Raw genomic sequence first — 12,116 nt, 5'->3', positions numbered from 1 at the left:
GCATCGGACGCAATCTCCTTTGCTCGTTTTCACATGAGACCTCTACAGCTTTGTATGCTGAATCAATGTATGACACTCTCTGACATGGTGGATAGATCACCATTGTTTAGTTCAAGTGGCTTCTTTTGTTCCGCCAACCTGGACTGTGATCACAACAGATGCAAGTCTTTCAGGTTGGGTAGCTGTTTGGGGATCTCTGACAGCACAAGGGGTTTGGAAATCTCAAGAGGCGAGATTACCAATAAATATTTTAGAACTCCGTGCAATTCTCAGAGCTCTTCAGTTTTGGCCTCTGCTAAAGAGAGAACCGTTCATTTGTTTTCAGACAGACAATATCACAACAGTGGCATATGTCAATCATCAGGGTGGGACTCACAGTCCCCAAGCTATGAAAAAAAGTATCTTGGATACTTGTTTGGGCGGAATCCAGCTCTTGTCTAATCTCTGCGGTGCTTATCCCAGGTGTAGACATTTGGGAGGCGGATTATCTCAGCCGCCAGACTTTACATCCAGAGGAGTGGTCTCTCCACCCAGATGTGTTTTCTTACGGCTAGATTTAGAGTTTTGTCGGTAACGACCCGCGTAGCTAACGCATGCTTTTTTCCCCCCGCACCTTTTAAATACCGCTGGTATTTAGAGTTCACAGAATGGCTGCGTTTTCAGTGCGTTAGGCTCCAAAAAAGGAGCGTAGAGCATAATTTACCGCCACTGCAACTCTCGATACCAGCGGTGCTTACGGACGCGGCCAGCTTCAAAAACGTGCTTGTGCACGATTCCCCCATAGGAAACAATGGGGCAGTTTGAGCTGAAAATGGGGCAGTTTGAGCGTTAAGCTCCTAATGCAGTCTATTGTTTCCTATGGGGAAACACTTCCTAAGTCTGCACCTTACACCCTAACATGTACCCCGAGTCTAAACACCCCTAACCTTACACTTATTAACCTCTAATCTGCCGCCCCCGCTATCGCTGACCCCTGCATATTATTATTAACCCCTAATCTGCTGCTCCGTACACCGCCGCAACCTACATTATCCCTATGTACCCCTAATCTGCTGCCCATAACACCGCCGACCCCTATATTATATTTATTAACCCCTAATCTGCCCCCCACAACGTCGCCTCCACCTACCTACAATTATTAACCCCTAATCTGCCGACCGTACCTCACCGCTATTCTAATAAATTTTTTAACCCCTAAAGCTAAGTCTAACCCTAACACCCCCCTAAATTAAATATAATTTAAATCTAACGAAATAAATTAACTCTTATTAAATAAATTATTCCTATTTAAAGCTAAATACTTACCTGTAAAATAAATCCTAATATAGCTACAATATAAATAATAATTATATTGTAGCTATTTTAGGATTTATATTTATTTTACAGGCAACTTTGTATTTATTTTAACCAGCTACAATAGCTATTAAATAGTTAAGAACTATTTAATAGCTTCCTAGTTAAAATAATTACAAAATTACCTGTAAAATAAATCCTAACCTAAGTTACAATTAAACCTAACACTACACTAGCAATAAATTAATTAAATAAAATACCTACAATTATCTACAATTAACCCCTTAACGACCGAGGACGTGCAGGGTACGTCCTCAAAAAAAAGGCAGTTAATGCCTGAGGACGTACCCTGCACGTCCTCGGTGTGGAAAGCAGCTGGAAGCGATCCTGCTCGCTTCCAGCTGCTTTCCGGTTATTGCAGTGATGCCTCGATATCGAGGCATCCTGCAATAACCATTTGTAGCCATCCGATGCAGAGAGAGCCACTCTGTGGCCCTCTCTGCACCGGACATTAACGGCTACGTTTGAGGGTGGATAGGAGCCGGTGTGGGAGGCGGGTGGCGGCCATCGATGGCCCCGGATGATGCTGAGGGGGGCGGGATCGGGGGCGGGAATGCCCGGGGGGCGCGCACGGGCGCGCGCGCGTGCACGGGGGTGGGGGCGGGCGCGTGCACGGGAGGGAGCGGGTGGGAACCGCTGCACTACAGAAAAAGTACCATTAAAATTTACTAAAAAGGGGAAATAAAGTTGGCAGTAAAAAGATCAGGCAGGTGGTGGGGGTTGGTCTGTGGGGGTTGGTCTGTGGGGGGGGGAAGCTACACTACAGAAACTAAAAATAAAAACAAAAAAAAAACGTTTTATTTTGCAAAATGGGTACTGGCAGACAGCTGCCAGTACCCAAGGCCAAGATGGCCCCCAATAAGGCAGATGGGGAGGATTAGAGAGCTGTTTGGGGGGATCAGGGAGGTTGGGGGCTAAGGGGGGATGCTACACCCCCAGCATATGTAAATATGCTTTAAAAAAACCTTTTATTTTAGTACTGGCAGACTTTCTGCCAGTACTTAAGATGGCGGAGACAATTGTGGGGTGGGGGAGGGAAGGGAGCTGTTTGGGAGGGATCAGGGGGTCTGATGTGTCAGGTGGGAGGCTGATCTCTACACTAAAGCTAAAATTAACCCTGCAAGCTCCCTACAAACTACCTAATTAACCCCTTCACTGCTAGCCATAATACACGTGTGATGCGCAGCAGCATTTAGCGGCCTTCTAATTACCAGAAAGCAACGCCAAAGTCATATATGTCTGCTATTTCTGAACAAAGGGGATCCCAGAGAAGAATTTACAACCATTTGTGCCATAATTGCACAAGCTATTTGTAAATAATTTCAGTGAGAAACCTAAAATTGTGAAAAATTCAACGTTTTTTTTAATTTGATCGCATTTAGCGGTAAAATGGTGGCATGCAATATACCAAAATGGGCCTTGATCAATACTTTGGGTTGTCTGCTACACTACACTAAAGCTAAAATTAACCCTATAAGCTCCCTACAAGCTCCCTAATTAACCCCTGCACTACTGGGCATAATACACGTGTGGTGCGCAGCGGCATTTAGCGGCCTTCTAATTACCAAAAAGCAATGCCAAAGCCATATATGTCTGCTATTTCTGAACAAAGGGGATCCCAGAGAAAAATTTACAACCATTTATGCCATAATTGCACAAGCTGTTTGTAAATAATTTCAGTGAGAAACCGAAAGTTTGTGAAAAAGTGAACGACTTTTTGTATTTGATCGCATTTGGCGGTGAAATGGTGGCATGAAATATACCAAAATTGGCCTAGATCAATACTTTGGGATGTCTTCTAAAAAAATATATATACATGTCAAGGGATATTCAGGGATTCCTGAAAGATATCAGTGTCCCAATGTAACTAGCGCTAGTCTTGAATAAAATGGTTTGGAAATAGCAAAGTGCTATTTGTATTTATGGCCCTATAACTTGCAAAAAAAAGCAAAGAACATGTAAACATTGGGTATTTCTAAACTCAGGACAAAATTTAGAAAATATTTAGCATGGGTGTTTTTTTGTGGTTGTAGATGTGTAACAGATTTTGGGGGTCAAAGTTAGAAAAAGTGTTTTTTTTCTATTTTTTTCTCATATTTTATAAAAAAAATTATAATAAATTATAAGATATGATGAAAATAATGGTATCTTTGGAAAGTCCATTTAATGGCGAGAAAAACGGTATATAATATGTGTGGGTACAATAAATGAGCAAGAGGAAAATTACAGCTAAACACAAACACCACAAAAATGTAAAAATAGCCTTGGTCCCAAACGGACAGAAAATGGAAAAGTGCTGCGGTCATTAAGGGGTTAAATAAACTAACTAAAGTACAAAAAATAAAAAAATGAATTACAAACATAATAAAAATATTACAACAATTTTAAGCTAATTACACCTACTCTAAGCCCCCTAATAAAATAACAAAGCCCCCCAAAATAAAAAAATGCCCTACCCTATTCTAAAATTAAAATAGAAAAGCTCTTTTACGTTACCAGCCCTTTAAAAAGGCCTTTTGCGGGGCATACCCCAAAGAATTCAGCTCTTTTGCCTGTAAAAAAAACCCCATACAATACCCCCCCCCCAACATTACAACCCACCACCCACATACCCCTAATCTAACCCAAACCCCCCTTAAATAAACCTAACACTAAGCCCCTGAAGATCTTCCTACCTTGTCTTCACCATGCCAGGTATCACCGATCGCTCCAGGCTCCAAAATCTTCATCCAAGCCCAAGCGGGGGCTGGAGATCCATCATCCGGCTGAAGTCTTCTATCAAGCGATGGCTGAAGAGGTCCAGAAGAAGCTCCAAAGTCTTCATGCTATCCGGGCAGAAGAGTAGATCCGGACCGGCAACCATCTTCTTCCAAGCGGTGACAAGCGGCTCCATGTTGAAGACCTCCGGCGCGGATCCATCCTCTTCTTGCGACGTCCTAAGTTCGAATGAAGGTTCCTTTAAATGACGTCATCCAAGATGGCGTCCCTCGAATTCCGATTGGCTGATAGGATTCTATCAGCCAATCGGAATTAAGGTAGGAAAAATCTGATTGGCTGATGGAATCAGCCAATCAGATTCAAGTTCAATCCGATTGGCTGATCCAATCAGATTGAGCTCGCATTCTATTGGCTGATCGGAACAGCCAATAGGATGCGAGCTCAATCTGATTGGCTGATTCAATCAGCCAATCAGATTTTCCCTACCTTAATTCCGATTGGCTGATAGAATCCTATCAGCCAATCGGAATTCGAGGGACGCCATCTTGGATGACGTCATTTAAAGGAACCTTCATTCGGACTTAGGACATCGCAAGAAGAGGATGGATCCGTGCCGGAGGTCTTCAACATGGAGACGCTTGTGACCGCTTGGAAGAAGATGGTTGCCGGTCCGGATCTACTCTTCTGCCTGGATAGGAGGAAGACTTTGGAGCCTCTTCTGGACCTCTTCAGCCGTCGCTTGATAGAAGACTTCAGCCGGATGATGGATCTCCAGCCCCCGCTTGGGCTTGGATGAAGATTTCGGATCCTGGAGCGATCGGTGATACCTGGCATGGTGAAGACAAGGTAGGAAGATCTTCAGGGGCTTAGTGTTAGGTTTATTTAAGGGGGGTTTGGTTTAGATTAGGGGTATGTGGGTGGTGGGTTGTAATGTTGGTGGGGGGGGTATTGTATGTTTTTTTTTTACAGGCAAAAGAGCTGAATTCTTTGGGGTATGCCCCGCAAAAGGCCCTTTTAAGGGCTGGTAAGGTAAAAGAGCTTTTCTATTTTAATTTTAGAATAGGGTATGGCATTTTTTTATTTTGGGGGGCTTTGTTATTTTATTAGGGGGCTTAGAGTAGGTGTAATTAGCTTAAAATTGTTGTAATATTTTTATTATGTTTGTAATTAATTTTTTTATTTTTTGTACTTTAGTTAGTTTATGTAATTGTATTTATTTGTAGGTATTTTATTTAATTTATTTATTGATAGTGTAGTGTTAGGTTTAATTGTAGATAATTGTAGGTATTTTATTTAATTTATTTATTGATAGTGTAGTGTTAGGTTTAATTGTAGATAATTGTAGGTATTTTATTTAATTAATTTATTGATAGTGTAGTGTTAGGTTTACTTGTAACTTAGGTTAGGATTTATTTTACAGGTAATTTTGTAATTATTTTAACTAGGTAGCTATTAAATAGCTATTAACTATTTAATAGCTATTGTACCTGGTTAAAATAAATACAAAGTTGCCTGTAAAATAAATATTAATCCTAAAATAGCTACAATATAATTTATATTGTAGCTATATTAGGGTTTATTTTACAGGTAAGTATTTAGCTTTAAATAGGAATAATTTATTTAATAAGAGTTAATTTATTTCGTTAGATTTAAATTATATTTAATTTAGGGGGGTGTTAGGGTTAGGGTTAGACTTAGCTTTAGGGGTTAATAAATTTATTAGAGTAGCGGTGAGGTCCGGTCGGCAGATTAGGGGTTAATACTTGAAGTTAGGTGTCGGCGATGTTAGGGAGGGCAGATTAGGGGTTAATACTATTTATTATAGGGTTATTGAGGCGGGAGTGAGTCGGATTAGGGGTTAATACATTTATTATAGTGGCGGTGAGGTACGGTCGGCAGATTAGGGGTTAATAATTGTAGGTAGGTGGAGGCGACGTTGGGGGCGGCAGATTAGGGGTTAATAAATATAATATAGGGGTCGGCGGTGTTAGGGGCAGCAAATTAGGGGTACATAGGGATAACGTAGGTTGCGGCGGTGTGCGGTCGGCAGATTAGGGGTTAAAATTTTTTATTAGAGTGGCGGCGATGTGGGGGGGGCCTCGGTTTAGGGGTACATAGGTAGTTTATGGGTGTTAGTGTACTTTAGAGCACAGTAGTTAAGAGCTCTATGAACCGGCGTTAGCCCAGAAAGCTCTTAACTCCTGGCTTTTTTCTGCGGCTGGAGTTTTGTCGTTAGATTTCTAACGCTCACTTCAGCCACGACTCTAAATACTGGCGTTAGAAAGATCCCATTGAAAAGATAGGATTCGCAAATGGCGTAGGGGGATCTGCGGTATGGAAAAGTTGCGGCTGCAAAGTGAGCGTTAGACCCTTTCCTGACTGACTCTAAATACCAGCGGTAGCCCAAAACCAGCGTTAGGAGCCTCTAACGCTGGTTTTGACGGCTACCGCCAAACTCTAAATCTAGCCGTTAGATTGTTCAGTTGTGGGGTCTTCCAGAGATAGATCTCATGGCCTCTCATCTAAACAAGAAACTTCCCAGATACCTGTCCAGGTCCAGGGATGTTCAGGCGGAAGCAGGGGATGCGCTGACACTTCCTTAGTGTTATCATCCTGCTTAAATTTTCCCGCCTCTAGTTCTCCTTCCAAGAGTGATCTCCAAAATCATCATGGAACAATCATTTGTGTTGCTGGTGGCTCCAGCATGGCCACACAGGTTTTGGTATAAAGATCTGGTTTGGATGTCCAGTTGCCCGCTTTGGCCACTTCCGTTCGGCCAGACCTACTATCTCAAGGTCCGTTTTTCCATCAGGATCTCAAATCATTCAATTTGAAGGTATGGAAATTGAACGCTTAGTACTAAGTCATAGAGGTTTCTCTGAGTCAGTGATTAATACTATGTTACAAGCTCGTAAATCTGTTTCTAGAAAGATTTATTATAGTGTTTGGAAGACTTACATTTCATGGTGTTCTTCTCATAAATTCTCCTGGCATTCGTTTAGAATTCCTAGAATTTTTCAGTTTCTTCAGGACGGTTTGGATAAGGGTTTGTCTGCATGTTCCTTGAAAGGACAAATCTCCGCTCTTTCTGTTTTATTTCACAGAAAGATTGCTATACTTCCTGATATACACTGTTTTGTACAGGCTTTAGGTCTTATTAAGCCTGTTATTTAATCAATTTCTCCTCCTTGGAGTCTTAATTTGGTTCTGACGGCTTTACAGGTTCTTCCATTTGAACCTATGCATTTTTTGGACATTAAACTACTTTCTTGGAAAGTGTTGTTCCTTTTGGCCATCTCTTCTGCTAGAAGAGTTACTGAGTTATCTGCTCTTTCTTGTGAGTCTCCTTTTCTGATTTTTTTCATCAGGATAAGGCAGTTTTGCGGACTTCTTTTTAATTTTTACCTAAGGTTGTGAATTCTAACAACAGTAGTAGAGAAATTGTTGTCCCTTCCTTGTGTCCTAATCCTATGAATTCTTTGGAAAGTTCCTTACATTCTTTGGATGTGGTAAGAGCTTTGAAATATTATGTGGAAGCTACTAAAGATTTCAGGAAGACTTCCAAACTATTTGTTTTATTTTCTGGTCATAGGAAATGTCAGAAGGCTTCTGCTATTTCCTTGGCTTCTTGGTTGAAACTTTTGATTCATCAAGTTTATTTTGAGTCGGGTCAGGCCCCGCCTCAGAGAATTACAGCTCATTCTACTAGATCAGTCTCCACTTCGTGGGCTTTTAAGAATGAAGCTTCAGTTGATCAGATTTGCAAAGCTGCAACTTGGTCCTCTGCATCCATTTACTAAATTCTACAGTTTTGATGTATTTGCTTCTTCGGAAGCAGTTTTTGGTAGAAAAGTTGTTCAGGCAGCTGTTTCAGTTTTATTCTTCTGCTTTTGATTTAAGTTTTTTTTCTTTCAAATGAAATAAACTTATATTTTTGGGTTGTGGAATAATTTTTTTCAGCAGATTATGGCTGTTTTTATTTTATTCCCTCCCTCTCTAGTGACTCTTGAGTGTAGATCCACATCTTTGGTATTGATATCCCATATGTCACTAGCTCATGGACTCTTGCCAATTACATGAAAGAAAACATAATTTATGTAAGAACTTACCTGATGAATTAATTTCTTTCATATTGGCAAGAGTCCATGAGGCCCACCCTTTTTATGGTGGTTATGATTTTTTGTATAAAGCACAATTATTTCCAAATTTCCTTTGTTGATGCTTTCTACTCCTTTCTTTATCACCCCACTGCTTGGCTATTCGTTAAACTGAATTGTGGGTGTGGTGAGGGGTGTATTTATAGGCATTTTGAGGTTTGGGAAACTTTGCCCCTCCTGGTAGGATTGTATATCCCATATGTCACTAGCTCATGGACTCTTGCCAATATAAAAGAAATGAATTTATCAGGTAAGTTCTTACATAAATTATGTTTTTTCCCTGCTCCTTTTATGGTTCTTATTCCTTTTCTTTACCTGGCCCAGCTCTAGCAATTTCAAGAAGAGGTCATAGGGGTTAAGATTAATTGGTAACATGGGAATATGTATGTTATCTCCAATTAAATTATCAAGAAGAAAGTTTTTTTTTAATTGGAGGTAATTTGTTGCTGGCAAATTGTATTTATTGATCTGTGTTTTGGCAGCTTCAAGTTCCTTGTGTTACATTATGTTAAATGATTTTGTATTACTAAGAGCAAAACTGGTAAAAGCCACTAAGGAATGGAAAAATTACAGCATAATAAAGAGCTGGAGTAGCTGCAAATAAATAAAAGGCAATGTGAGAGCAGGAGACAGGGCGAGTGAAGGAGCTATCTGTTTTTAGGCACATAAGAGTTAGCAAAGTGTGCTAGGGTTGCTTTAAACTAGAAGATTAATAATTTATACACAGAAGAGATGCTGATTCTCAGGGTACCAAGCTGTTGATTGGCACTTTAATGCTTGATTGAAAGACAGTTAGGAACATGGTATATTTTATGTATAAGCTGTGAGAATGGCAGTATACTACTGACTTTATGTCCCTTTAATGGGTAACAGAATTGTTTCAGCATACAGTATTTCAAGATATGGATGTTCCTGGAATCCATCTAGATTTTTTTTTATTTTTAACAAGCAAATGATATTCTCTGTGTTCCATGGGATGTTTCAGGTACAACTCATAAATTTGCTGATTAAGTATAATTTGCTTTACAAATCAGCTTAAACTATATGGTCACTATTGTAATAGACATTATAGCAATGATACTGTTTCTGCTAAACTTAAAGGGACATTAAACACTAAATAAATGCTAGGTAGAATTATTTATTCATAGAAAAGATTAGTCTGAGAATAACATGTAGATTTATTTTTTAAAGTTTCTTTTGCTATTTTAATATTGAAAAAATAAGTGTAAACGTTTTAGTGTCTTTAAAACAATGGGAGCTGCCATTAGGTTATCTTCTTTGCTGTGGCCAATTAGAGACAGTTATAAATAGGTCACTATAGTTGTGCAGCCAATGGCTGTGTGGAATATAACAGTGTTCTGCACTTCCATTTCCAACAGGAACTGAAAAGCTCACAATTTCAGAATGGAATTAGAGGAAAAGGGGACAAAAAAAAATAATGATTCCCCCCCCCCCCTCCAATGTTCCCGGCACTCACTAAATTACATGCTGGGGCAGGAGCGTCCCCAAGGGCTCCCGCCCCTCACAGACCCCCTCCCACCTACTCCAGCGATGGGCCGCCCACTCGCCTCCCTGCTTTGGCTACCACCCACCAACAATCAGCACCATTGCTGGCCAATGCAGAGAGGGCCACGGAGTGGCTCTCTCTGCATCGGATGGTTGGTAAAGGGTATTGCACGATGCCTCAACATCGAGGCATCGCTGCAATACCCTGAAAGCGCTCACGATCGCTTCCAGCACTTCAAACCCCAGAGGACGTGCCAAGCACGTCCTTGGTCCTTTACTGTCATTTTTTGTAGAAGTGCTTGACACGTCCTCGGTTGCCAAGGGACATGAAACCCCAATTTTTTCTTTCCCAATTCAGATAGAGAATACATTTTTAAACAATTTTCCAATTTACTTCTATTATCTAATTTGCTTCAGTCTCTTGGTATCCTTTTTTAAAATGCATATCTAGGCTCAGGAGCTTGGAGCTAACTGCTGATTGGTGGCTGAACTTGTATGCCCATTTTCATTGGCTTACAAATGTGTTAAACTAGCTTTTAGGTGTGCATTGCTGCTTCTTCAATAAAAGATACTAAGAAAATTAAAGACAAATTGATAACATAAGTAAATTTGAAAAGTTGTTTAAAAATGTATAATCTACCTGAATCATGAAAGAAAAATGTTTCGGTCTCATGTCCCTTTAATAAGTAAATAGCTACCTTGTTGTAGACAGAGCAAGATGAGGAGAAAGGCCAGAAAAGGGGACACAAATATATGGGTAGGAAACAAGGGGAGGTTTGATATTTAAACCATATAAGATAGACTGCATGATTATGTCACAAAAATATATGTAGTAATCCTTTCCTGCTCATTTAATGTACTTGCGTGTCTGGCATTTCACTCTATAGCGCACCCCACTGGTAGGGGGTACACAGTCATCTTCTGAGATTGAGGAACCACCACTTATTCTTAGCATTTTTTTTTTGTCTTGAGTAATTAAAGGTATTTTATTCAATGTCTGGACATTTGTTAAAATGAATATGTTGCCTGTTTCTACAGCCCACGAAACAGAGTTGGCTTTATTCTGTGAAAAAGACTACAAGAACTACAAAGCAAATCCAACCACATCTTGGTGACTAAACACTCTCAATCTGCTTGAGGCTTCTTTCAGCTGCTCCAGAATGCACAGGAGTCAGAGGGGCATGACGTCACGTTTACAAAGAAGCGTTTTCTGCACATTTTTATTTAATAAATTACTACTCCAAGGATGGTTCCTTCTAATGGTATTTGAGAAAAAAGGTTTCTGTGTAGTAGGTACAAATCCCGCTATATTGCCTTATTGGCTTCTGTTACATAGGTTGATTGCCAGATAGCTAATGGCACAGTAAAAGTCAATGCATTGTTTCTTTAATCTATAAAAGAGGGTTTAAAAAAAATATACAGATAAACTGCTCTTCCCATGCTTATTAAATAAACTTTCTCTTTTTATGCTTGTGCAGGTGTTTTCTTGTCCAAAAGAGCTGTGAGAATTGTCTTTCAGCCAGCAACCACTTTATCCCTGATCAGTTGTGCACTAATATGCATTTCCTGTTAGTTTAAAAATTGGTTTAAACTTTTTTTTCTCAAATCAAAAAACATGTTCACTGTGTGTGATCTTGGGCATTTTTAACAACTAGCAACAACTACTGTATGGTGCTTATATGTTATATTTTGAGCAATGTGTGTCAATTGCCTACTATAAATGCCTCGGTTGGCATCCTTTCATAATACAGATACAATACAGATTTAAAGTGTTTTAAAACTTGCAATATTGTTAAACTTGATTCCTTATAATACACACCACGAAGTAAAGCAGCCCTTAAAAAGACAGTCTACTCCAGAATTTGTATTGTTTAAAAAAATAGATAATCCCTTTTTTCTTCATAAATGGAAAGAGTCCACAGCTGCATTCATTACTTTTGGCAATTCAGAACCTGGCCACCAGGAGGAGGCAAAGACACCCCAGCCAAAGGCTTAAATACTCCTCCCACTCCCCTCATCACCCAGTAATTCTTTGCCTTTTGTCCCAGGAGGTTGGCAGAGAAGTGTCAGAAGTTTTCAATAGTCTCTTATGGAGGGTAGTAATCTTTGGCATGGGACTGGAGTTGTAAGTAGTCCTGTCAGCCTCTCAGTGAGAGCATGGGTGAATCCGGAGATGCAGGGAGAGTCTCTCTGCGAAACCATCCCGACTCATATTAACAGCTCCACAAGCAATTGTTGACGAGTTTCGCTACCTGCTTTTTTTTTCTCTCAAGTCCATGGCAGAAGCGACGCTACTATCTGTCACACTTGAAGGGTCGTGTTCCTGTTCCGCGGCGTAGATTCTGGTAAGATCGTTTCATTTTACTTTCATCATGGATGTGT

The 12,116-nt window shown here is 40.1% G+C and overlaps 1 protein-coding gene across 2 annotated transcripts in view; it reads left to right on the top strand.

Annotated features, from left to right (window-relative positions):
* Positions 1–11,201, top strand: part of C1H2orf76 (chromosome 1 C2orf76 homolog) — a 138,266-nt gene extending 127,065 nt beyond the window's left edge. For both annotated transcript variants that reach the window (XM_053698024.1, XM_053698025.1), the window contains exon 6: positions 10,773–11,201. In XM_053698024.1, the coding sequence (XP_053553999.1) occupies positions 10,773–10,849 (77 nt within the window). In that variant the 3' untranslated portion in view covers positions 10,850–11,201. The remainder of the gene's footprint in view (positions 1–10,772) is intronic.
* Positions 11,202–12,116: the final 915 nt, after the last annotated feature.

This window comes from Bombina bombina, chromosome 1, assembly GCF_027579735.1.
Source record: "Bombina bombina isolate aBomBom1 chromosome 1, aBomBom1.pri, whole genome shotgun sequence".
Lineage (NCBI taxonomy): Eukaryota > Metazoa > Chordata > Amphibia > Anura > Bombinatoridae > Bombina > Bombina bombina.
Note: the sequence above shows the minus strand (reverse complement) of the source record. Positions and strands in the feature narration are given on the sequence as shown.